At 36.1% G+C, this 27,374-nt stretch overlaps 1 protein-coding gene across 1 annotated transcript in view; it reads left to right on the forward strand.

The window, feature by feature from the left end:
• CACNA2D1 (calcium channel, voltage-dependent, alpha 2/delta subunit 1) overlaps window positions 1-27,374 on the forward strand; it is a 584,478-nt gene that overhangs the window by 321,264 nt on the left and 235,840 nt on the right. Inside the window, exon 4 of the mRNA XM_006896147.1 lies at window positions 7,836-7,895. Within this exon, the coding sequence (XP_006896209.1) occupies window positions 7,836-7,895 (60 nt within the window). The remainder of the gene's footprint in view (window positions 1-7,835; window positions 7,896-27,374) is intronic.

The raw sequence follows: 27,374 nt of genomic DNA on the forward strand, positions 1-27,374 counted from the left end.
TGTGTGTGTACTGTCAAATCGGATCTGACTGGTACAGGAGGAGATTGTCCCTCCTTCCCCGGCAGAGCATCTGGTGGATTTGAACCATGCACCTCTGGGATTGCACTGCAGCTTCTTGTCACTAGGCCACCAGAGCTCCCCTTAAATTGTGAACTTTTGTGGTAGCTGATTTCCAGGTCATTTTCTTGCAGAGCCACTGGTGGCTTCAAACCACTCACCTTTCAGTTAGGAGCCAAATATTAACCATTGTGTCACCTTTTATTGTACCTCTCAAACAAATTAAACTCAATGTCATCCAGCCCTTTTTACAGGTTGTATATCTCACAGGAGATAGATTGCCCATCCTTCTCCATAAGTCTCTTCTTGGGAGCGGGAAACAAAACACTGATACAAGTTGCATATAAAAATAAGAAAGGTATAAAGTAGGTTGTATAACTAAGATGTTCTTAAGAATGTTTATTGTCTATCATCCCATAGTTAATGAATAACAGAGCTATAACTGAAAGCCGGATCTAATTCAATAGGAGATTTTCATGAAACTCTTGCTTCAAATTAGTTTATTTTTACCTGTGGTGAAGACATTGTTGCAAGGTGCAACCAGAGGAATTTTCGAGATAAAGGCCATAGTTAAGTCAGTTTTTTTCTTCAGTTATCCAGCAAGAAATTTGTAATTGTGGCCTTTATCTCTAAGGTTCTTATGAGAGAAAGTTTGTTAATGATTGAGGAAAGCAGAGGTGACTTGTATGTGTGCTGTTGAACTGAACCTGGACTTTCATTAATTGAGGAATTGCACCTTGTTAATCTGCCTTGAGGCTGTCGGGCGAAATCTGGATTTGCATTTGGGTGATAGTCTTTGCCTCTTTCATTCTCTAACCTATTTCCCTAATAAATTCCACAACTATGAGCAAAGTCTGGAGTCTTACAACAAATATCGAGTTCAATGATTGGTAGAAAATTATGCAGGAGCATGTGAGTTGCATTCCTGACCTGGTAACTGCTTTGGGACTATGGATATTATTGGTTTGGATTGTTCCCCTTTAGTAAGCAGGAGAAGTTAGGCTTGGCTTTCCTCATGTTACATCGGCTCTTTTTACAACATCTAAGGGCTATACAACAAAAGAATTGATTGATGCCTTTGAGAGGTGGTGTTGTAGAAGAATACTGGATATCACATGACTTGGCAAAAGAATAAGAGATGTATCTTGGAGAAAGTACAGCCAGAGTGCTCCTTAGAGGCAAAGATACAAAATTTTGTCTCATACCTTTGGGCATAGTGTTAGGATGGGCTATTCCTTGGAGGGTGACATATCTTTGAAAAGATGGGAAAGGTCAGAAAAGGAGAGGAAGACCCTCAATTGAGGTGAATTGACACAGTAAGTACAAGAATGGGCTCAAATGTATCAAGAGATGGTGAGGATGGCACTGGATAGGACAAGTCAGGTCTGTTGTTGATATGGTTGCTGATTCCTACTCAATTAGACCACACCTAACAACACCACCAACATTACAACTATCTATGGCCTTCTTATTAAAAGAAAAACATTAGCCTACATTGTTTGTGTATATTGTCACGTCAGAACCCAGCCATAGCTGATCATTCAGTGGGTTTTCAGAGGCATTCAATTGCACAGGAGAAGTCTGTCTATCTTTTCCCCATGTAGTAGCTCATGAATTCTAATTGCATACCTTTGCATTGGAAGTACAATTCCCTATGACCAAACAAATTTTTTGAATGATGTATCTAGTCCATGATGTATGATGTATCTGACACTCCAGTCCTAGAGTGTTAACAGTAATGGAAACAATTCAACCATTATATAATCCTCGGATGTTTTCTTTAAAATATATTAAAGAGCTCTTAAAAGTAAATATTTCAAAAATATTTATCTGTATTGACAGTTAACTTACAGTATAGAAATTATAGGTGTGCTGTAAATGTTCATTAAAACTAATAAAATTTAATAATAATTTTAAAAAAGAAATTATAGGTGTGGAAGAGAGTTTTTGTTTGTTTTTAAAAGATATTTGAGGGTTTTTCTGGAGAATGCTAGAATTATGCATTTCTAGTCTATTCAGTTATTCTTCTTTTCTTGGACTCTCACATCACCTGACAGAAGTCAGGGCTAGGAGATAAAACTAAGATAAGAAAAGGAAAGGGTGAGAGTGAATAGGCCTTAGAGGGAGCTGATCTTTCTCTGATCTGATAAGGCCTCTTTCATTCTTCCTCCCTGACTCATTTCTTTTTCTCCTGAAGAACACTGCGTATGAAAGGCTTTTTCTCTGATTAGAAATATTCTCTCAGGATTTGTGGCCAAGACTGTTTTATGATAGTTTTCAGTCTGACATATAATAAGATTTATTGTTACTCATTTTATGTCTCGTCTTTAGTAATTGCCCTACATTTCCTGCGATATTTTAAATTAACCTAAATGGATTCCTATTAGGTTTTTAGTTTTTACTACTGTATCTTGATATGTCTCTTAAATGCCAGTGATGTTGACACTTTTTATGGGTTTTCAGAGAGATTAAGGAATTGTCTTGGGTAATGAGTGTGCATTTTAGAGTCAGAAGACTTAAATTCAAGTCCATTTGTTAAAATGTGACTTTAAAAGTTTCCAAAATAGCTGGGGATATGTATTTTATTAATAAATCTTCAGCATTATTTATCATTCCACACTTAAAGAAATCTCATCTGTATATGTGCTGTCTCATTTATAGAAAAGCTATTTAATTACTCTTTCTGACTTATCTTAATGTGAAAATAATTAGGCTTCAGGTTTTTCATGTTCAGTCATGTATTCTTTAATATCCATTATACATTCTTAAACATAGAATTTTATGTGATTTAGACATTGTGCAAACACTATATTTTATATAGTGTCCAGATTATAGATGATTTCTGTTCTTGCAATGAGTTTGTATGTAATTTAGAACAGTTAGGTACTGATTATATATAACATCAATTAATAAATTTCTGTACAATTATATAATATATTGAATACATTATATGCAACAAAGTTATTGGTAAAGCACTTCTAGAAACACTGAAATAGTTTTAGTAATAATAAAAATAATTTTATTTGCCATGTAAAACCACATAAATATATTTCTAGGAACTATTTTATATAATGCAAGGTTTTTAATACAATAGGCTTAATGAGGATTAGAACTGCTGACATTTATGTGATCAAATGTTGCCCAAAGAAGTGTTTTCCATCATGCGATTTGGGATAGGTTTTTTGTTCCTGTTTGGTGTTCTGTCAGGTTGTAATATTTGATTCCATATTGCTATATGCTGAAAATTACTATTTTTTAGAACATAGATTTTTTTAAAAGAATTGCTAAGTAAGTTATTTTAATTGTGTATTCTTACACAGCAAATTATAGAAACAAAGAGGCTCTACTTAGTGAATATTCACATTTAGCTAGGTAAGATTTTGCATATTAGCACAGTTTTACCATGTTATTTAGTAATATACATACACACACATGTCTTTCTGTATATGCATCATGCTTCTCTTGTCAAGTCATAGAGATAGATATGTGTACATAGGAATATATATACAAACAGATACACAGGTATACACACACACACACACAAATACAGTAGCACGTACACACAAATACAGTAACACATATGCCTGCCTTTCTCACTTATCTTGTGTAGCAGTAGATGAGAGACTTGTAGTGTCCTGAGGCGTGTCAGTTTTCTCTAAGTGCTGACCAGTTGACATTTTGAAATTGGAAGAATCCATTCTAAAGATATTAGTGCTCCTCCCAGGGTATTTCATATAAATTTCTGTTTATCTTTAATATCATTATGTACAGTGTTATATTTTGCTTTCTCATGAAACTTTCTGGATAAAAATATTTTCTTGATTTCTTTATGAACAAAGATGTTACCAGTAATACAGAATAGAAAAATTATAAAAACCGTTTCTTATTATGTGAAAGCACTGAGGTAATGAGAATTTATTTTTCCTCAGTCAACACTGGTCTACCTACTGGTAGCTCCTTATTTATAGAGGAAACAGAAACAAACTTAATAATATAAAAACTGATTTAAAGAGATATATTCTATAGCTATTATCAAATCCAACTAAACTTCTATAGAACTGCTTTAAAGTTTTAGCACTTTTATAATAAAATCAGAAAGAGTGTGAATCAATAAATTATCATGAGATTTATACTTTTAAAATATCTTTTTTTGTTTTTCCTTATTTATTATTTTTATTATTATTAAATTTTATTAGTTTTAATGAACATTTGCAGGGATTTTGGGTTTTCATTCCTTCATTGCTGCACCATTCTCCCTACCCTCCTCCCCAGTTTGTTCTTCTTCCCCCACCATCCGAATGTCTGTTTTAATTGTCCAATTGCCACAGTGATTGTCAAAGTCAGTTCTGATTAATCTCCTTTGTCAGTCTGTCCTTTGCCATTCCCTATCACTCCTCCCTCAGAGAGACTTCACCCTGAAAGGGGTGGCGTATTCTCTTAGCTACTTCCTGCTGAAAAGGGACGCTGTGGGTTTCAGGGTGAAGATCTTCTCTCACTACTCTAAAGGGCCCCTTTGGCAGTAGGAAACACATAGACTATTATGGAGATTGATTTTGGAATTTAGATGCACTGTTATTAATTGTGCTTAGCCGTACATGTTCATATCCTTGAAGATGTATCATGGGGGTGTTGCAACCTAGAAGACACAAATTTGACTAACAAGTTATAAGTACATGAGTCAAAAATTATGGAAAAGTAAAAGAAAAGTTCTTTCATTGTTTTACAAACCCTCCCCCAGGTCCCCTCCACCATGGAGCCATCGCTCTAGACTCCTGTGATGACAGAAATACCTAGTCACATATCTCTTTTAAACAGTTTTCTCCCTCCTCTGTTTCAGTGCAGTATACATTATTGAACCCATCTTACTCAGTCTCTCCCCAACCCCAAGGACAGTCCCATTCTACAACAATGGCATCATGTAATATTTGTCCTTTTGTGACTGGGATATTTCACTCAGCATAATGTTCTCCAGAGTCAACCATTTTGAATAATATTGCATGAGTTCCTTGTTTTTCAATGCAGCATAGTATTCCATTGTGCGAATATACCACAACTTCTCTAGCCATTCGTTTGTTGATGGGCACTTAGGTTGTTTCCAACTCCTTGCTATTGTGAACAAAGCTGCAATAAACATGGGTGTGCATATATCTGCTTGGATGTCAGCTATGGTCTCTTCAGGGTATATTCCCAGTAGTGGAATTGCTGGGTCAAATGGTATCTCTATTTGCAACTTTTTGAGAAAGCGCCATACTGCTTTCCACAGGGGTTGCATCATTTTACACTCCCACCAACAGTGAATCAGGGTTCCAGTTTCTCCACAACCTCGCCAACATTTGTTGCTTGCTGTTCTGTTAAATTTTGCTATTTTGACTGGGGTGAGATGATATCTCATAGTTGTTTAAAATATCTTATATGATGATGTCTATTGTTGTTGTTATGTGTCGTCGAGTTGTTTGTGACTCATAGCTACCCTATGTACAACAGCTCTAACTCTGCTCTGTCCTGTGCCAATCGCATTGTCTCTGACACATTCATCCCGATTGCCCCAGTCACTGAATCAGTCCATCTCCCAGAGGGCCTTCCCCTCCTGCAGCTGCCCTCCTCCCTCCCAAGCATGATGTCCTTCTCCAAGGACCAGTCTCTCCTTACAACATGACCAAAGTATGTCAGACGATGATGTCTATTAAGTGAGTTAAATGTGTTTCTTTTATTAGCCATTATATTTGTCTTTTTCTGATACTGGGTTCCGGCACTGGTCTCATGAATTCAGCACTGAAGTGTTTTATTGAAAGGACACAGAGAACAAATAGAAAGATAGCTAACATTTTTTGTCAGTTTAAATTGTGTAACATTTTAACATTGTTCTAGGCCTTATTCTAAACATTTTATATGTAACGTTCATTGCATTTTCTCAACATCCTTTAAGTCAGGTATACTATTATTGGAGAAACAACTTCAGGTAACTTTTTATCCAAGATTGTATATATAGAAGGTAGGGGTAGGATGTGTTTGTTTGTGTATGCGTGTATTCAGATTTAGGGAGTACAGTGCAGAGTCCATGTTCTTGATTAGTGAGTATCAGTGTGCTTGCCAAAACTGAGGAGCACCTGAGGCATTTGCTGCAGAAGGTCAAGGACTACAGCCTTCAGTATGGGTTGAAGCTCAAAATCAAGAAAACAAGGAGTCTCACCACTGGACCAATTGGCAGCATCATGATAGACAGTGAAGAGATTGAGATTGTTGACAGATTCAGTTTGCTTGGCTCCACAAAACCCTTTTGGTATCAGCAGCTGAGAAATCAAAGGATGAATTGCATTGGGAACCACTCCAGAGTACTAAAGAGCCATGATCAGTCAGGAGATTAAGGTGCACATGATCCAGGCCATAGTGTTCACAATTACTTGCTATGCTCCAAAAAGCTGGACAATGATTCAGGATAATAGAAGAATCAATGCCTTTGATTTGTGGTGCTGGAGAAGAGAATTGAATATACCATGGACGGCTAGGTGTACAAACAGGTTCATCCTGGAGAGGGTGAAACCTTGGAGACAGGATTCTGAAACTCTGTCTGATGTACACTGGGCATATTGCAAGGAGGGACCAGTCCTCAGAGAGGGACATTGTACTTAGAGGAGTGGAGGGATAGTACAGGAGAGGAAGACCCCAGATGAAATGTATTGACTCAGTGATTGGGGTAATGGGGGCAGGTATGTCAGAGACCGTGAGATTGACTCAAAGTAGAGCTGGAGTCAGAGCTGTTGTACCTGGGGTCAAATCACAAGTAACTCAATGGCACATAACAACAATAACAACAATGTATTTTGAAATGCTTAACACAGGGAAGGTATGATAGTAAAACTGGAAAGTAAAACTCCCAGAAAGAAAATATTCTTTTCTACCAACAAAGTGATTTTCAGACTGCCATTTGATAGTCTATCTCCAGTTTCACTTAATGAAATACAGGTTTAGAAGTTTAAGAGAAGTTAAGTAAACCTAGAATTCTCTACTTACCTACTACTAACCATGCAAGGTGATATAAAGCTGTTTCACATGTGTAGAAAGTAAGTTTAGTGCTCATGGATGTTCTCTTTATAAATTACTAAAAATGCACTTTTGAAAGGAAGAAGTTGTTACATCTTTATATTCTTGTGTGAAGCTAAAGATACTATTAAAAGATTCTTTCTGTGTACGTATTTCTCCTTCAATATTAGCCCATCCACTAATATGGGAACATGTGCTACAAAATTATGTACTAAGAAGATGATTATACGAACATTAATAGGGAGATCTTGTAGCCTAGTGGGGCAGGGAGTTTAAATCCACCAGTGACTCCGCAGAGAAGGATGGTCAGTCTCCTCTTAAGTGATTTACTGCCTGTAAAAACCCACTAGAGGGTCAACTATGAGTTACTCCTGACTCCTTCACTGTTAATATAGTCCATTAATGTATTCTACCAGCATTAATATGTTCTCTCAATTAAAACATATTCTAAAAATGGAAATATTGGTCATTGAAAGAAAAACGCTATTGCTGATGATGGCATTGGCAATAAACGTAATGGAATTTAAGAGTAACATGTTACTTAGATTATTAATGAGTAAATACACTCTCATTAATGTTAGTAGCTTAGATAACTTAGATGCTTCAGAATTTATATATCACAAATAAGAAGTCTCTTGTACTTTTACAGTCTCATTATTGCTTAGTAATCCAATGCTTCATGTGATAATTCATGTCCACATGGTCATCTGAGTTCTAATTTATTATTTCTTTTACAGCGCCTGGCGGGGGAGGCAGAGCGAGTCCAAGCAGCCCACCAGTGGAGGGAGGATTTTGCAGTAAGAACTTTTCTAACTACTTCAATTATATAGATTGAGCTTCTTTGTTTTGGTCAATAGTATTATATTAACATTTTTTCTGTGACTGATTTAGTGGTGCTGTAAGAACAAAAATAGATATATTTCTTGGTGTTTTAGTGATAAAAAGTAGTGCTGTAATCCTAAAGATTGTTGTTGTTGTATTGTTATGTGCCATCAAGTCTTTTGCGACTCATAGCGACCCTATGTACAACAGCCCTAAACCCTGCTCTATCCTGTGCCAATCACATTGCCTCTGACACACCGATCCCGATTACCCCAGTCACTGAATCAATCCACCTCATAGAGGGCCTTCCCCTCCTGTGCTGTCCCTCCACCCTCCCAAGCATGATGTCCTTCTCCAAGGACCTGTCTCTCCTTACAACATGTCCAACGTATGTCAGACGAAGCCCCAGAATCCTTGACTCCAAGGAGTAGCCTGGTTTAACCCTCTCCAGGATGAATCTGTTCGTTTTCTTGGCAGTCCATGGTACATTCAGTACTCTTCTCCAGCACCACAGCTCAAAGGCATCATCAATTCTCCTCCTATCCTCTCTAGTCATTGTCCAACTGTCTGATGCATAACAAGTGATTGCAAAGACCATGGCCTGTGTCAGGCACACCTTAGTCTCCAGAGAGACCCCATTGCTCCTGAGTACTTTAGAGAGGTCCCTAACAGCAGCCTTTCCCATCGCAATACGTTCTTTTTTATTTCCTGGCTGCTGGTGCCCAGAGTGTTGACCGTGGAGCCGAGCAAACTGAAGCTATGAACAATCTCAATCTCTTCGCCATCCATCCTGATGCTACCAATTGGTCCAGTGGTGAGAATGTACCTATCCTAAAGATACACAGTTTAAATCCACCAGCTGCTTCAGGGGAAAGTATTAGCAGTCTCCTCCCATGAGATTAACTACCTCTGAAAGCCTGCTAGAGGGTTGGTCAGCTATGAGTGGGTTCTGACTCAATAAAAACCAATGGACTCAAAGAGTAGCTGCATGTTTTTGCTGTTTCAGGAAATTGTTCTTCTGTTACCTTAGCCAATTAAATTTTTAAAAGATGTTCTTGTCTTCTCTGGTGTTGTTTGTGTTGTTTTCATTTTCCTTGAGATGTACTCCAATACTTAAAAGTATTTAGAATATTAGTATCTTAAAAATGATAAGAAGTTGCAAAATCTTAATAATCATTGTGTGTTTATTTCGTATGCTTATTGGAAACCAAACTGCATTAACAACATGAATCTGTTAGAAAGGGTATGAAGTTTATAATCACCGTTATGATGTGGAATGTGATTACAGGGAGAATGGAATTATTAAACCTCTATTTAATTTGCTCCACTTGAGCTAGAAGTAATCTTTCTCCTCTAACCTACTTTTACAACATGCTAAATAATACTAGCTTTTGTAAGTATCTTTTTTATGAACTTTATTTGTACTCCAATTGTTATTCCACTTCTGGTTATAGTAAAAAGCAAAAGTTGTCCTGTGCTGAATTCTGTCTGTCTAGTATCATCACCAGCATCATTTTATCTCACATTTACCTGTGACAGTGACAAAATAGTCACTTAATAGTCATAGAAATACATGGTTTAACTGATTTAGCCTATAAGTGTGAGGAGTCTTAGCAGATAGTATAGGGAGAATTCTTAAACACTTTAATTTCCTTTTAGAAAAGTTCACATTAGATGTAGAATTTATTAATTGGGTATATAACATGAACAAAGACTAAAAGAAAAACAAATTTGGTCGCCTTGCAGGCCTTTAGATTCATTTATCGAATATATTTCTCAAAATACTGATAATATTAACAATATTCCCACCGAGAATTGATGTCTCCAAACTGTATTGTGGCACCTACACATAAAGTCTTTGCAAGGGTTCTTGTTTTTGAAATAACTTGAGGAAATAGAACATTGATGTAGTGGATGTTTTGTGCCAGAATAGAGCTGGTGGAAGATTTTGTAATCTTCAGGCTCAAAATGTACAAAATAGAAGATAAATTTCTCCCTTTTTCTATTTCTTTTTGTCAATGTAACAAACTTTAACAAATACATTTTACACCACAAATCACCTTTAAATTTGTGAAGGGAATCAGTATCACATCTCTGCTTTTTTTTGTGAAACCGCAAATAGCAATTTTATCAATATTTAACCAAATATTCAAAAAGTATTTAATTTAAAATTGTGTGTTACCCTTTTTATTTTCCAAGATATTTAACTATTTGTATCAGTGCCGTGGTTTTTTAATGACACCCTTCAATAATTTAGCTGCGGATAGATTTCGAAGAAATCATTTCCTAAAAGCTGCATTAGCATTTCAAAAAGGAATATAATATTCTGGTTCCTCCCTCAAGTATGAGTAGGCAGGATTCATTAATATTACTTAGGCAAAATGTTGATTAACATTCCCTGCTGTGTAACGTAGAGACAGCTCATGGACAACAAGAACAAAAGGCAAATCACTGGAATGCTGGCAACAAAAAACGGCTCCTGTAATTCACACTCTCCCTGAGCCCCATTCAATTCCCAACTGAACATGCAACTGGAGAGACAAAGGGCGTACACTCTAAGTGGATTAAGATTTATGCGGTCATGCATTTACAAGTGCAAACCAATATTTGTAAATAAGCTGTGTCTACCAGCTGCTTCTCAGGTCTCCAGGCAACTTAAGAATGTTAAAGGTGATATTTTGTGTTGTTGATGATGGACAAATTATTTTATTAAGGGCAGGTGGTAGAAAAGGGGATAAAAAAGGTTTGGAAAAATTAATTGTTCTGCATGGAATAAAAGCTGTGATTTTATCAAACAGATCCTTTCCAATTGCATTTGAAATCTCATTTGATTGCATTGCAATGGTTGGTTAACTAAAGCAATTTTGTTTCCAACTAAGCCTGCACTATTAATTGTACTTACACATGTATAAACATAAAGTGTGCCTAATTTGTATTTTAATAAGTAGGATCTTTATGTATGGCTTATTAACATCAGCCTGTTACTCTGTAGGCTGAGTCCAAATGCCTAAAAATTGGCCAGAACAGAAAACATTTGAAAAGCCCTTTTTAGCTACAGTTCCACCAAAAAGTAAATTAGAAGGTGAAATTTTTTCTAGTGATGTTAATAATTACTGAGTGTCAGTGATGTTAATTTACACCGTTGTGAGCTTTAATTTATAACTTTTAAAATATAGCTTTGATCAAATCCTATTTTGAAATGTTGCATTAAATGTTGCAGTATTTTTAAATTTTGCTTTTATATATGTAAAATCAACAGTCATGCACATTTAGTGCTTAGTTATTTGCTCTCCTTTTCATTTCATTGAATTGTATCACTTCAGTTCATTGGAATACAAAACAATTTTGGATATAAAGACTGTGAAAGCATGCTATATTTTTGTTATCTAAAGATATTTTATTATAAACTTGAACTTAGCCTAGGTTATGAATCCAGAATTGTTGATTTTAAAGACTTGAAAAGGGTTTGGTAGCAGTCTTTCTTAGGGAATAAAAGAATGAATTTGACAGATGGTCATCACGATGAGTTAAGCTCTGACTGAATAGGATCCTTTTTAGTTTATATATGTGGTTGATCTGACCTCTTGCAATCAAGAGCTGTCTACATAGAAAATTACTTTTTAGTATTTTTAAAGAAAAACTCCCACATTTTTATGAAAAGTATTAACAATCTGTCCTCATTATCATGGTATGTCAAGAGCTACAGTACCACACTGATTTAGCAAAAATATGAGGAACAAAATGAGTTAGGCAAATGCTTATGGTGCATCCCTCTCTTTGTTATGTGTGCATGTGAATTCTCATGGTAAGAGCCTTGTAGCAAATCAAAGTAGAATGTGCTAATCAGCACATTTAAATTGTTGATTTTTCTTGGTAGGAAAGAGGAAACAAATGTTGGGCTTTTGTTTTTCATTAATTTAAGAGTGAAAGTACTCTTATTTTCTTTTGAATGATATTTTTGGGCCTTTTACTTATCTCCCTGATTTTACTTTAATACTATCAAAGTCAGTGTTGCATGATAATATAACTTCCAGAAGTAAAACTTTATATGCTTTGGGCTTATTCAAATTTAGGTAGATATGTTGTTGTTGTTGTTAGTGTTTGTTATGTGCCATCGAGTCGCTTGCAACTCAGAGCGACCCTATCTATGTACAACAGCCCTAAACCCTGCCCTATCCCTTACCAATCTCATGTCTCTGACAAACCTATCCCTATTATCCCAGTGTCTGAATCACTACACCTCACTGAGGGTCTTTCTCTCCTACACTGTCCCTTTACCCTTCCAAGCACGATGTACTTCTTCAAGGACTGATCCCACCTTGCAACGTATCTAAAATATGTCAGACAAAGCTTCAGAATCCTTGTCTCCAGGGTAGATAGGAGGGTGGATATATTTCTATTCTTTTTCACTGATTGAGAGGTGAGACAGATTAGAAAATATTGCACTTAAAAATAGCAGGTAAAAAAGTTAGCAGGCATCTTAACCTCAGAAATTAGGCCTCAGTTGCCAGGTCCCTATATTTTTCCTATGGCCCAATCTTGTGTTTCAATATCCTGCGCTTGAACTGATGACTACAATGTAAAATAGTTGGGAGACCTTTGCTTCCAGTATCTTAAAAACCATAACCATGCAAAACATCAAGAACTGTCTCTACTATTTAATATAGTAAAGATTATTCTCTGTGGAATCATCTCTACTGCTTAAGGCAGTATAGTTGTAGCCATCACTGGTTTTGAACTCCATAATCTGACTTTTCTATAACTTAAAGTGTATCTTATTAAAAATATGAACATTTTCTTTGGCATTAAAATACAGATTTATAATTCCCTTCTACAAAGCAAATCAAAATGAGAAATGTTTGGGTAGTATGCATTGTTGCAGTTTATTTATGTATTCTATTGCATTGGAGCTCTGGTGACACAGTGGCAAGAAGCTGCGCCACAATCCTGAAGACAAGCAGTTCGAAACCACCAGCTGCTCTGTGAGAGAAGGATGGACAGTCTCCTCCCATCCGATTAACCACCTCTGAAAACTGGCTGGAGGGTGAGCTGTGGGTCGGTTTCAACTGAACAAAACACAACAACAACAATATTGCATAATTTACTCAGAATTGTAGAATTAACTTCTGGCATTGACTTCATTGTATAAAGATCTTTCGTGAGTCTCCAGTTAGTATAAATGGCAAGCTAATAACTTCATGGTATGGCCTGCCTTTCCTAAATTTCCTGTTACATCATTTCCCCAGGAACTCTTTCCATCGTCTTGAGCATAACTGATAGTTTCCCAATACAATTTCATCATCATCATAATATTTTTACATTTTCTGTATAGAAATTTTTTTTATCTGTTTCTTAAATTTTTCTTGGTTTTGACCAACCCTTCTTGGATTGTTACTCATTTATGTTCCTGTATTAATTTGTGTATACTCCTACACAAGCACTCACAGTATACTCTTTCTTTCTTCACATATTGCCATTAAACCATAAACATCTTGGGGATAAGTACTGTCACTGATTTGTTAATAAGAAAACCATACTCTAGTACTTACCTGACAAATAATGTACTTTTTAAAAAATAATGGTATGATAAGAATGTTAGATGTTCAACAAACACAAGAATATTTTTTAGAATTAATAACTAGTTATTAGAGAGATGAAAACCAAAACAATAATGAGGCATCATCTCACCTCAACAACAATTACATAGTTCAATAGAACAGCATTTAACAAATGCTGGTGAGAATATGGAAAGATTGGAACTTTCAAACACTGCTGGTGGGAATTTAAAATGGTACAATCACTGTAGAAGGCAATCTGACATTTCCTCAGAAAGTTAGAAATATCATTTGACCCAGCTATCCCATTATTGGGAATATACCTTAAAGAAACCAGGGCCATGACACAAACAGATATATGCGTATGTGTGTTTGTACAAATATTTCTGATACTTCAGCAATTCTTAAAGATAACAATTTTAATACAGGAGACACTATCTCTTTCTAGATTAATTTCAAGAAAATGGCATGTTGCTTTATAATGATTATATGCATCAGGTCATACCTTCTAAAAAAGGAATATGCATTGCTTATAGTAGCCATAAAATTAATTCATGTTGAAATGACTTTGAAAAGAGCACATAAGTATTGAAATAGCCTACTTTCCATTTATGTAATAAGGTTGCATTAATTTAGAATTACTTTCTCTTTAAAAAAAATTTATGCTCAGAATGAAGATACTACGTTTTTTTGTTGTTATAAAAGTATATTTTTTCCTTTATGTAAAATGTTGACTTTATTCAGTACCCAAAACAGGTAGAAACAGCTAGAAAGGTTCCACCTCTAGACTTAATCTCTAGTTGTATCTGAAAGGAACTTTTGTGAGCTCAGAGACTAATAAACATGTCCAGTTGCTATAAATTTTTGAAGAATGAGCTTGGAGCAATAATTGTATTCCCAGAGTTAATTTTTGGTTGAGAATAAAAGATGTTGGCATAATTTCAACTTAACTGAGTTACAGATATGTTAATAGGTTTGCTAATATTGTTATGGGAAGCAGAAAATATTCCAATATTTGAAGCCCTACCCTAGAGAGCTTTCTTCCTACAGGGGTTGCACTATAGTGAAACTTGGAGCTTTATAATAAAGAAGCAAAATGTGACAAGGAAGGTGATTAATGTAGGTCATAGAGTTTAGTGGCTAGATGAATACGCGTTGACATTGGGAAGCATCCATTAATACTACCTTCATGGCCTTGATGGGAGATTGCATTTAATGGAGAGATGCTATGTGGTCAGATTTATAGGACAACTGCTAAATGATCTGGATGATACTGAGAATGATAGTGTATGTCCACAGGTTAGTGAAAAATAACATCTATAATTATAAAATAAATTGGAAAAATCTGCTCTCATGTGCCTCTACAGAGTGCTGAAGAGCAACACTGTCAGTCTAGAGGATAAGGTGTCCCTGATCCAAGTCATGTTCTTCACAATTGCTTACTATGTATCAGAGAGATGAACAATGACCAAAGAAGACAAAAGAAGTATTGATGGCTTTGATTTGTGGTGCTGGAAAAGAGTACTTAACATATCACAGACTGCCAAGAGAACAGTCTGTCCTCAAGAGGGTGAACCAGGCTGCTCCTTGGAGGCAAGGGTTTGCGAATGTTGCGAAGAGGGACCTGTCCTTGGAGAAGGACATCATGCTTGCAAGGGTGGAGATGAGATGAATCTGCAGATGAGATGAATTGACACAATTGGGTAGTGAGGGTAGATGTGTCAGAGATGGTGAGGTGGGCTTAGGATATAGCAGAATTCAGAGCTACTGTGCGTAAAGTTGCTGTGAGTTGTAGTAAACTCGTTGGCACATAACTACAGCAATAACAATGGAAGTACATTACTGGATTTACTGACAAATGTGAAAAAAGTGCTGTAAGTATTTAAGAAAATGAGCACCTTTCTCTGTTACTGTTGTTGTTGGTGATTACTGTCAAGTCAAACACAACTCATATTGACTATGAACAAAAGACCTGAAGCTGTTATATAACTTTTGTTATTTTTCAAAGTTCATAGTTTCCAGAGGCATGTTATTTAGGAATTGGATGCCACTCCTGTTTCCAAATCTTTCTTACACTGGGAGTCCCACCAAACACTGTCCACCATGGGTAACAGCTATGCCATTTGACACCCCAATGGCACAAAGCTCAGCATCACTGCAACTCCAGGTTACCTCAGTACAGCACATTGACAGAAGAGTGCTGTACCACTTAGAAGAATGTTCCTCCAAAATATAACTGACTTTTAAATGCAAAGTCTTGTTGACTCTAAAAAAGAGGCTTAAATTTAAAAAAAATCAAAACCAAACCACACCATCAATATAAGTTGTTGTTATGAGCCATTGAGTTACCTATGATATACAGCGACCCTATGTATAGCAGCTATGTACCCTTCGCTGTCCTGAGCCAGTCTCACTAATTCTGACACACCAGTCCACTTTCATTACCCCAGATACTGTATAAATCCATCTCATCTGGGCTCTCCCTCTCCTGCGTTATCTGTCTACCCTTCTGAGCATGATGTCCTTCTCCAAGAACTGATCGCTCCTGGCCATGCGCTCAGAGTAAGTGAGGCAGAACTTCAAAATCCTAGCCTCAAAGGAGAGACTTGGTTTCATCCTCTCCACGACAGGTCTATTTGTTTACTTGGTAGTTCATGGTATGTTCAAGACTCCTTCTAGCTGTACAAAATAGCCCAGTTCTTTATAACACATGACTGATGTCTAGGTGATCCTGTAGAAATGCTCTCTTGCTTCATTTTTGTCTTTAGTGGCTGGTTCAGATCTTTGAATAAGGACTGTATTAAAAGCTCTACCTTGTGTGCCTGTTGTTGTTATTATTCTGTATCTGATGGCATTTCCCTCCAGGAAAGATCTTGAACTTTTCTTTTTCTTAATTATTAATTTGATACTATTCCCCTTCAATTTGGCATTCTCAACATAAGAGATCTATGTGTAGGTTTCTAAACTACTGAAAAGACTGATAATTTTATTAGATGAAGTTGTAACAAGTTAAAAGGAAAGACCCTGAGTAGTTAAGCATGTCTCTTTTAGTAATGCTGATACATTACAAATATTTAATCCTTTGCATATTTTAAAAATAGTTATTTGTTCTTAAAAAAATTTCAATATTTATAATAAAGATGATTGAGCCATGATATTTGGGGTACAATAGTATGATTGCTACTTTTCTTTCCTTAACTGGGATTTATTTTCTTCTATGTCTCTTGTCTACAATTTACGAGGAAAATATAAAACTGTAGGTAGTAATAAAATTAATAGTATTTTCAGAGTCAAAATATGATATGTTCAACATAAATGTTCCTGAAAATATTTTTCCATATAAACAAGCTTCAAACCAAAGCCACGTGCACTGCCATCGAGCTAATGCTAACTTGTTATAATGCTCCCTCGGTTTATCCCGTAAATTTTAATGGAAGGAGACCACCCATCTTATCTATATATTTTGAGATTAAAAAAATATGAACATTGGAAAGGAAGTGAAATATCACCATATCAAATACTCTGATATAATCAACCTAATATTAGTATTTGCACATAAGAGGTACTGATTATACTGAAGTTTAGAATGTCCCTGTCTTTACTTCTTTCAATAGGATATTTCATGATCCAATAGGAGGGAAATGACAATGTTAAATCTTAAAGTTTTATTAAGCCATGGAATAGGTCAAGGCAGTATTATTATTAGAAGTTAGATCCTTTAGTGAGTATGAATGCCAGTTAAGGTACCTTGGCTTATTTCTTAACATTTTATAGACTATTAAGCCACCAACTCCATGTGAGTAACACAGGGAGAATACTAGTATAATAATACAGAGTGTCTTTACTTTTTAAAAAATACTAGTTTATTTACAAAATTCAAATGCATTGTTTTTGTGACCAGATTCTGCCTATTTCCTTCACCCTCCCACCTATCAAATTGAACAACTCCATGATTAATCCCCCCTTCCCCTTCACATCCTTATCCCTCTGCTTCCACCCTCCCTCAGCCCCCTTGAATCCTCATGCTCATTCTATAATAATGCTTTTATACAATATTAATCCTTGTAGGACTGAGTTGATTGACTCAGCATAATGCTGTTGAACCCCTGCCAAGTTAGGTAATTATTTACAAAATCACTGCTCCTACGTGCTGCGTAGTATTCCACTGTGTGAATGTACCGTAATTTCTCAATCCATTTGTTTGTGGTTGGACATTTGGGCAGTTTCCATGTTCTTGCAGGTGGTGACCAATGCTGCTATGAACATTGGTGTGTAAATTTCTGTGCCTCAGTTCTCATTTTCCCAGGATATATTCCAAGTAGTCAGTAGCTGAGTCATATGGAATTTCTATGTTCAGCTTTTTGTGGAAGTAACAAGCTGCCTTCCAGAATGATTGTACCATTTTACAATCCCACCAACAGTGTATCAGTTCCTTTCTCACCATATCCTCTCCAACATTTGCTACTTGCTTACTGTTACTGGAGTGAGATGGTACCTCATTGTGGTTTTGACTTACGTCTCTCTTATTGCCATTACTTGTGTTTCTTTATGTGTCTGTTTGCCATTTATATCTTCCTCTGTTAAAATTCTTTCCTTGTCTTTTCTCCATTTTATAATTGGTTATCAGTCTTTTTCTTGTGGAGGGCTAGGGAAGTATTCTGTAAATTTTCGTTGAGACTCTTGTCTGAGATGGTACTACCAAATGTTTATTCCCAGTTGGTAGGTTTTCTTTTCACCCTATTGGAAAAAGTTTTTGATGTGCACAGGAATTTAGTCTTTAGAAGGTCCCATTAATCAAATTAATCTTCTTTAGATTGTGCATTTTTGGCTGTATTTGGCAGTCTCTTTATACCATGGACCATTGCTTCTAAGCTTGATCCCAGTTTGTTTCTTATGAACTTTATGGTTTGGGGCTTTACTCCCAGGTCTCTGATCCACCTTGAGTTGATTTTTGTGTGTGGTGTGAGATGTGGATCCTGCTTCAGCTTTCTGCAGGTGGAAGTCCAGTTCTGCCAGCACCATTTGTTGAAGAGGTTGTCATTTCCGCATTTGATATCTTTTATTTTCTTGTCGAATACCAGTTGTCCATAGAGAGCTGGGTCTGTTTCTGGGTTGTTATAGGTGCCTGTCATTGGACCAGTACCATGCTGTTTTGGTTACTACTGCTGTCTAATAGGTTTTGAGGTCAGGGATTGCTATTCCTACCATCTAATTTTTATTTCTCATACAGAGTTTCTTGGTACCTAATTGAAATTATTTTCAAAATCCTTCAAGCAAGTCTTTGACAAATGAAATCAAGGCTTAAATAAATAAAATATGAATAATACTACGTAATTAAAACCTGAGAACATTTGGTATGGAGCACTAGTGGTCCATTGGCAAGTAGCTGCATTGCAATCCTGAAGGTGTGTGGTTCAAATCCACAAGCTGGTCTGCAGGAGAATTATGGACACTCTCCTGTGCAGTTAACTGCCTCTGGAAAGTTTGGAGGGTCAGCTATGGGTTGGTTCTGACCCTACAGTGCACAATAACACACAACAATAACAGTCAGTGTTTACTGTTATAAAATATAAATGGAATGTTATTAGGAACCCAAACAAAAGTTTATATGTTATTTTGTAAAAAAAATTTTTTTGCTTGTATTTCTCGTGTTTATTTTCTAATGGAAACTTCAAGATACACTTGCCATCATTTAAAACTCTTTTCCCACATACAGAATCAATGTGTTTTATTGAGATCAATTATGTTTGCACACGTCCTGCCTACTTTTCAAAACATAGTAGCAAACATTCCCAAAACAGATTATTGTGAAACATTAAGTAATAAAAAAGTACCATATAAAAATATCAATTATGTTAAATTGTATACTTACTTTGTACAAAAAAAATTTTTTTTGGTAAAGTTATTTCAAGCTACTGAAATATCCTGAAATCATATCTATCCTCAAGGTGTTTGTATGAATGTTGGAATCCCATTACTTTAGAACTCACAATTGGTTAAACCTAATAAATTTTACATTTCCACATTTCTGTTTGAAAACCTGGGGTGCTTTTATGTTCTGAGGATTTTTTGTGTTGAAATAAAAGGTATTAGTTATACACCAGAGAGAACAGCTTATAGAATCCAAGCTGTAATAAATCTAAAATATATATTTGATGTTTATACTGCTAAATTCTGTCTTCAAAATCCTTGCGCTCACAGACCTGACTAAATCATAGATTTAAGATTACTTATACCTGCCAGTATTTCTTTGATGAGAAGGAAAATTAAACAAGCTGCTAGAAAAAAATCGATATCTTTAAAATTGTAGATGTTAATTTTGAGACTTCTCAGAAGTATGTTTTATAGAGTCTTGCCTGAAATTCCAATATATAAAGCGATTTTGTTAGTTTAATAACTAGCTTGTTAATTCCTAGCTACAATTTAGTTTAGTTTTCATTAGTCTCTTTATTTTCATATTTACATACAAAATCAGCAGTTCATGTGAAATGTAATCATTTTCTCCAGTTGACCAGAAATGAGATAGACATTTCATATGACTTTTTGTTTCTTTGCTCTGTTCTCTTAAAATGTAAAGGATATTTCTTCAACATTATAAATTGCCTTGGACAAAATAGTATGTGACATCAAAAATAAAAGCTACAATGAAAAGACAGACCAAGGTTTGTGTATGAAAGCATCGTTTGACTATGTTAAAAGTTCTATGAATTTAGAAGGATGAAGGGCAATTGTAGTATAATCCATAGCAGTGCCTTCAAAGTGCGAAGGAGCCATTTCCTTCAATAGCTTTTCAAGTTTGCTGGGAGAGAAAGTCAAGGCTACCTTTGAATAAATGAAATTTTCCAGAAATCCCTTTGGTTTTAAAGGGAATCAAAATCTATTACCTATTACATGGTTTTATAGGCAATCTGTTTAATCATCTTAATGCTAGTTTATTTAGCAAGATGCAGTTAAAACATTTTTGTAACATTCACATCAAATTCCAATAAATTTATCAGCAAAACCCCGTATTAGTGTCCTAGAGTTTCTGTAGTAAAATAAGTGCAAACTCTGAGTGCCTCGTAATATTTTCCCCCTCACAGTTCTGGAACATGGGTGTTAAAAAAATTGTGTAAGCCATGCTGATTCCTCCTGAGAGTTTGATGGGGAATTTTATGTATGTCTGTCTTTAAGGTCTGCACGCTCCAGCACTCCGTGACTTGAGGCTGCTGCATCATATGGTGCCCTGCCTTGTCCATATATCTTCTCTTCCCCTCATCGCATTGTTTTATTGGTTTTTAAATAAGGAAACCCTTTTTAAGGAATCAGCACTCACGGTATTCCAGTATGATTTCATGTTAATTTAACAGATTACAATTTCAAAGATTTTATTTCCAAACAGAGCCACATCACAAGTACAAAAGGACAGATTCAACATATGTTTTGATTGGTTGCAATTCAATACATAGCAGTTTTGATTGGTTGCAATTCAATACATAGCAGTCTTTTGAGAGAAAATCCAAGTACACTTAGATATGGAAAGATGAAATCTGTATGACTTTACAGTCTCAATCTCCTTTCCTGTTGCACATCTAAGAGAGAAAAAAGTGATTAAAATTTTTCTTAATACCTTTTAATGTGGAGGGTCAGCAAACCCTCAATGAGAAGGATTCATGCTGTGACTGTAACAGTGATCTCAAGTACACCAGATAATGAGGCTAGGACAGGGCGGGGTACTGATCTGTGATGATGGTCTACTTGACAGCACCTAGCAGCAACAGCATAAAAAAATGCATATTTGTCTCTCATATTTGTCCAACAAATGCTGGTGGCAGTGCAAAAAGGTGGTGAAATTTCCTTTCCTTACTTTGGACTGTTCAGAGGAGGAACCAGGCCTTGGAAAAAGATATTTTTGAAAACGCAGAGTTTCATCAAAAGAGAAAAAGATCCTCAGGGAGGTGGACTGACAGAGTAACAATGCATTTGAATGTGGCTCAGGTCGTAAGGATGGCACAGGAGACGACAAGGTTCATATGTGTTATTCATAGAGTTCCTATCAGTTGTATAGTTGACCTGACTGTACCTAACAGCAACAACATTCTGAAGAAAATCAGACTGTATTATTTTTTTATTAACAATAGCTTATTTTTTACTATTTTATACTGGTTTACATACAAAGTTCATAAAGTTCGTATGCATTGTTTTTCACACTGAATCTTTCCCCTTTCGGTTACCCATCTCTCTTTATGATTGCACTAGAATTCATTGTTATTACTCTATTGTTTATACATTGTTGCAGTTACCATTAATCTAAAAGATTATCCAGTTTTCTTAAAAAGAAAATTAATATGGATGAAATGTTAGTGAATAGAGCTGATTGTACAGACTGAACCAGCTGATTGATTTGATCAGCTTCTCTCTTGGAATTGACAGATCGATAGTGCAGTGTTTCACCAGTCCAGCTGTTTTCAGGCTTGCTGGCGCTCTGTGGGAGGCCAGGCAGTTAGGACACAGACATTTCCTGCTGTGATACCTAGTACTAAAAGTAAACAGAAGCTGAGACTTAAGAGAGATAAAACAAAGCAAGTCAATAAAGACTGCAGTGATTGTAATTCAATTTGAAAGCAAGATTTGTTAAATTAAAATAAAAATTTGGGCAAGGGAGCCGATTGCATCAACAGGTCTTTTAATGTATTTTAAAAAATTATTATGGATTATGTAATTTCATTTAAGTATATAATATTTTAAATTATATGTACTAGTATCAGTCTTTATGATAGAAAGACTCCATTGTATTTTTACACTTGCATTTTTCTCATAAATTGAATGTTATGAGAATTAAACAAACAGATGACAAATGCTTAGTGATATTAATGTGTGAATGTTGACAGAATAATAATAAGAATATAAAATGGTGGACAGATTTGTAAGTATGCCAGTGTGATGGTATTTTGTTGATTTCTATATTGTTCTCCCTAACTTTTAGTTTTATTTTGATGGCACTTTAGGGACATACAGATTTGCTATACCTTTATTTTATATTAATGGACTGGTATTTCAGGTATACATTTCCTACCACTCACCTGTCAGTTTGGTGTAGTGTGTGTTTTGCTTTTATGTTGGAAGATATGCCACGGATATTTAAATGGCAGTAAGGCTGTCCTCATGTTTCACTGGAGATTTCAATGGAACTTCCAGCCTAAAACATATTAAGAAACATCTGTGACTATCCTTTTCCAAAATAATGTTTCTTTGAAAGTCCTGTGGGTAGTAGCAAAGAAACATTGTTTGAGATAGGACCCCATGATGAGGACCGCAGGTTGGAAGGCATTTGAAATATGACTGAAAAAGAGTTGCTTCAACAAAAGGTACCATCGAATTGAGTATGACTCATAGTGACCCTATCAACAACAGCTCTATACCCTGTCCTATGTTGTGCCATCCTCATAATCTCTGATATACCCAAGCCCATTGCTGCAGACATTTCCAGCTGTGCTAGGACTAAACTCACCTGGTTGAGGGTCTTCATGTCCTTCATTATTCTTCCACCTTTTGAAGTATGATGTCCCTCTCCAAGGAATAATCTCTCCTGGCAACAAGCCCAGAGTATGTGAGATGAAGCTTCATCATCTTTTCCTCTAAGGAGCACTCTGATTACACTTTCTCGACATATTTGTTTCTTCTTTTGACAGTCTATGGGATATTCAGCACTCTCATCCAACACTACAGTTCGAAGGAGTCAGTTTTTCTCCTGTCATCCTTTCATTGTCCAGCTTTCAGATGCTTAGCCTGTAACTGAAAATGTCATGGCCCAAATCAGTCAAACCTTAGTCCTCAAACTGATATCATATGGATATCATGGAATAAAACTTTCAACCAATGGAGAATCTTTATTTTCAAGGGGAGCTCTGGTGGCCTATTGGCAAGGAGCTGCAACTACAATCCCAGAAGCGCAGAGTTCGAATCCACCAGATGCTCTTCCGGGGAAGGAGGGACAATCTCCTCCTGTACCAGTCAGATCTGATTTGATGGTACACTCACACAAAAAGAATAATAATAATAAAAAGAATCTTTATTTTCTGATCTAGTGTGACTCAAAATGAGAAAAAGACAGTGGAAAAACATCCATAAGTAGTTGACACATGAAATATATGAAGTATTAATGTAGAAAAATTGGAAATTACACAAATTGATGTGGAACACAAAAAGATTGATGTCCTAAATGTTGGTGTGCTGAAATGGACTGGTAATGGCCTGATCTTTTGAATCAGACAATCATATGATATGTTTTGCTATAAGACAAATTTAAGAGAAATGACAGTACATTCATCATCCAAATGAACATTTCAGGATGATTAGGATTAAAAAAAGGCCCAATAACAACCTGCATTATGCTGATGACATAAACTCACAGAAAATATACTTTGGTACATGAAGATCAAAGATTACAATCTTCAGTTTGGATTATACCTGAACATCAAGAAAACAGGAACCCTCAAATCTGGCCCAATTTGCATCATCAAGATACATGAAGAAAAGATTGAAATTGTTGAAGATTTCATTTAACTTGCATCAGCAGTCTTCTACACGCCCAGAAACATTAGTCATCGAGGGGCTGATCTGCTGGCATGCAGCCTTTTCAAGTACTAAAGAGCAAGATTGCCACTGTAAAAAACTAAAGTACATCTGACCCAAGCCATGGTATTTTCAGAAACCTCAAGTGCATGAGAAAGTTTGGCAAAGATTGAAGTAGACTAAGGAGGATTAATGCACTTGAATTGTTGAAGAATGTTAAGTATGCCATGGATTGTCAACCAACCAACAAATCCATCATAGAAGTACAACCAGATCGAAGTTCCTCAGAAGAGTACTCACTCTTTGTCCTGTACTGTGGACTTTTTTAAAGAGCATGTGCTTGGAAGAACAAAGTATCAGCGAATGTAAGAGCACCTTTGATGGAAGTCATTTTTTCAGGACCAGACCCTTCTGATACCAGACACAAAGTTTATGAGGCGAAGTCTTTTGTATCACTGCCTCTGTCTGCACTTCTTCCAAGATATATTTGCTTTTTGGGGGGGCCTGGGGACCAATCTTAACCTGAGCTTTCGTCAACTTTCTATATTTATTAATATCTACTTATTTAGACTTCTCTAAAATAAATAATTTCTAAATAATTCTATGTTAAGTAGATAATTATGGTTTTGTATTTTTACATCGTGACGATTAGAAAACAACATATTTAAATTATTATTTTTCATCTTTGGTTAATTTTTTTCCTTTGGATTTGTCTTGTATTCTGAATATAATTTGGGAAAAAATTGCAATTAGAATGTTAAATTTAAATTGCAGTTTTATTTTGTCTGCATCGAGTTCACTTTTTCTTTAAGTGTCCCTAGATATGTCATATTTTTACTAAATAATCAATTTATGGGAGTAATCCATATCTATATAAACATTGAAGGAAGACACACAGCCTTTTCATTTTGGATACAGGAAAATTGTGTCTTTAAAGGTTAATTAGGTGCAAATGCATTCTCTTCATTTTTCTCACCTGGATATTGACTTTGAAATTACTTGATTCTTTAAATGTAAAATACCTTCCATACTGAGTTTCTTATGTGTTAAGAGAGTAGCAGTATGATCAAAAGATGAGTATGTTGATGTGCTCCTTTGCTTAGCAACACTTCTAGAAGCAGAGTTTAAAATGCGAATGAGGGTATAATTGGCTTGACTTTGAAATATTTCTGCTGTCCACTGGTATGACACCAGCTTCTTATCATGAAATGATTTTATTTAAGCAATTCCCTTAGCAGATCAGTTACTCTTTTCTTACCTCAATTCCTCATTTTCAAGCTATCCAAATTCGATTATACACGTGTAAAAATGCCTTGCTGTTGAGTCAAATCTAACTGACAAGGACCCTCTATCGAGATTCTGAGACTGTCGATTTTATAGGAGGAGACTCCTATGTCTTTCTTTTGTGAAGAATCTCGTGGACTTGAACCATTGACCTTTTCATTGACATACCAATATATTGAATACTATGTCACCATCCCATCCTTTTAAGGGTTTTTGTTTTGGGGGTTTTTTTTTAAGAATTTCTTGTTTGGTCATTCTACTATTTCTTAGTTTAGTCTTAATATTTAATTATATAAATTAAGTAACTGTGGTGTGTATATTTAAGTTGTTGTTGATTGCAATCGAGTCGACAATGACTCATAGTGACCCTATGAACAAAAGACCTGAAGCCTTTCTATAACTATTGTTGTTTCTCAAAGTTCATAGTTTCCAGAGGCATGTGGTTTAAGAAGTGGGTGCCACGCCTGCTTCCAAACCTGTCTTAAACTGGGAGTTTTACCAAACACTGCCCACCATGAGTAGCTGTTAAGCCATTTGACACCCCAGTGGCACAAGGTTCAACATCACAGCAAACTCAGGTTACCTAAGTACAGCATATTTATAGAAGATTGCTGTACCACTTAGAAGAATGATCCTCCAAAATATAACAACAGCTAACTTTTAAATAACATGGCACTCCCCAAGGTCTTGTTGACTCTAAACAATAGGCTGAAATAAAAAAAAGCAATATAGTTTGTTGTTATGTGCTTTTGAGTCATCTGTAGCGAATAGCGACCCTATGCACAGCAGTTCTGAACCCTTCACTATCCTGAGCCTGTCTTATTAATTCTGACACACCAACCCATTGCCCCAGATACTGTATCAATTCATCTCTACTGTATCAATTCATCTCATCCATTGTCTTCCTCTCCTGTGCTGTCCCTCCACCCTTCGGAGGACGGATCTCTCCTGAGTATGTGCCCAAAGTAAGTGAGACAGAAAATCTTTAAAATTAAGAAAATCTTAAAAATTTTAGCCTTCAAGGAGAAACTTGGTTTTGCCAAGTATTTTTCACCAAGTGTATTTAAGTAATGACTTTACTTACAAGCTCTGATGATGTATTCCATAGATAGCTAGGCTCCTAACTTAAAGGCCAAACCTCCTTCGCAAATTGAATTCACCAGTGGCCTTATGGGAGAAAGATGAACAATTTTCTCTCATGCAATTTTCAGCCTTAGAAACCCACTGAAGAGTTAGGTATAACTTGGTTCCGAGCCTATAAATAGGAGTTTGAGTTTTAATTATGGTTGTATAAAAGAAGCTATTCTGCAATCTTGAAGGCATGTGGTTTGGGGCTCCCAAGCATGACATCTGTCTCCAAGAACTGGTCCCTCCTTGCAACATGCCCAACGTATGTCAAATGGAGCTTCAGATCCTTGCCTCCAAGGAGCATCCTGGTCTCACCCTGTTTGTTCTCTTAGCAGTTCATGGTATATTCAGTACACTTCTTCACCACCACAGCTAAAAGGCATCAAATCTCCTTCACTTATCCCTAGTTATTGTCCAGCTTTCTAATGCATAGCAAGTAATTGCAAAGACCATGGCCTGGATCAGAAGCACCTTAGTCTCCATGCTGACATTGTTGCTTTTCAGTACCCTGGAGAGGTCCCTGGGAGCAGACTTTCCCAGTGCAATTCATCTGTTGATTTCCTGACAGCTGGTACCAAGTGTGTTGATTGTGAAGCCAAGCAAATGAAGCTGTTAACAGTTGGCCCAGCGATGAGAATCCTTGTTTTCTTGATATTGAGCTTCAATCCATATTGGAGGTTGCAGTCCTTGTTCTTCTGCAGCAAACACTTCAGGTCCTTCTCAGTTTCAGTAAGCAAGGTGTGTCATCTGCGTAATGCAAGTTGTTGGTGGTTAGAAGCAACACAGCAATTGATGGCAACCAACACGACAACAAGCCACCAGATGATGTTAAAGTGTGTGTGTGTGTGTGTGTGTGTGTGTGTGTGTGTGTGTGTGTGTGTAGACAAAAACGAAACCTACTGCTTTTGAATCTGTTCAGAATCATGGTGACCC

The sequence above is a fragment of the Elephantulus edwardii genome, unplaced genomic scaffold, assembly GCF_000299155.1.
Source record: "Elephantulus edwardii isolate Elephantulus edwardi_28Jun2011 unplaced genomic scaffold, EleEdw1.0 scaffold00183, whole genome shotgun sequence".
NCBI lineage: Eukaryota > Metazoa > Chordata > Mammalia > Macroscelidea > Macroscelididae > Elephantulus > Elephantulus edwardii.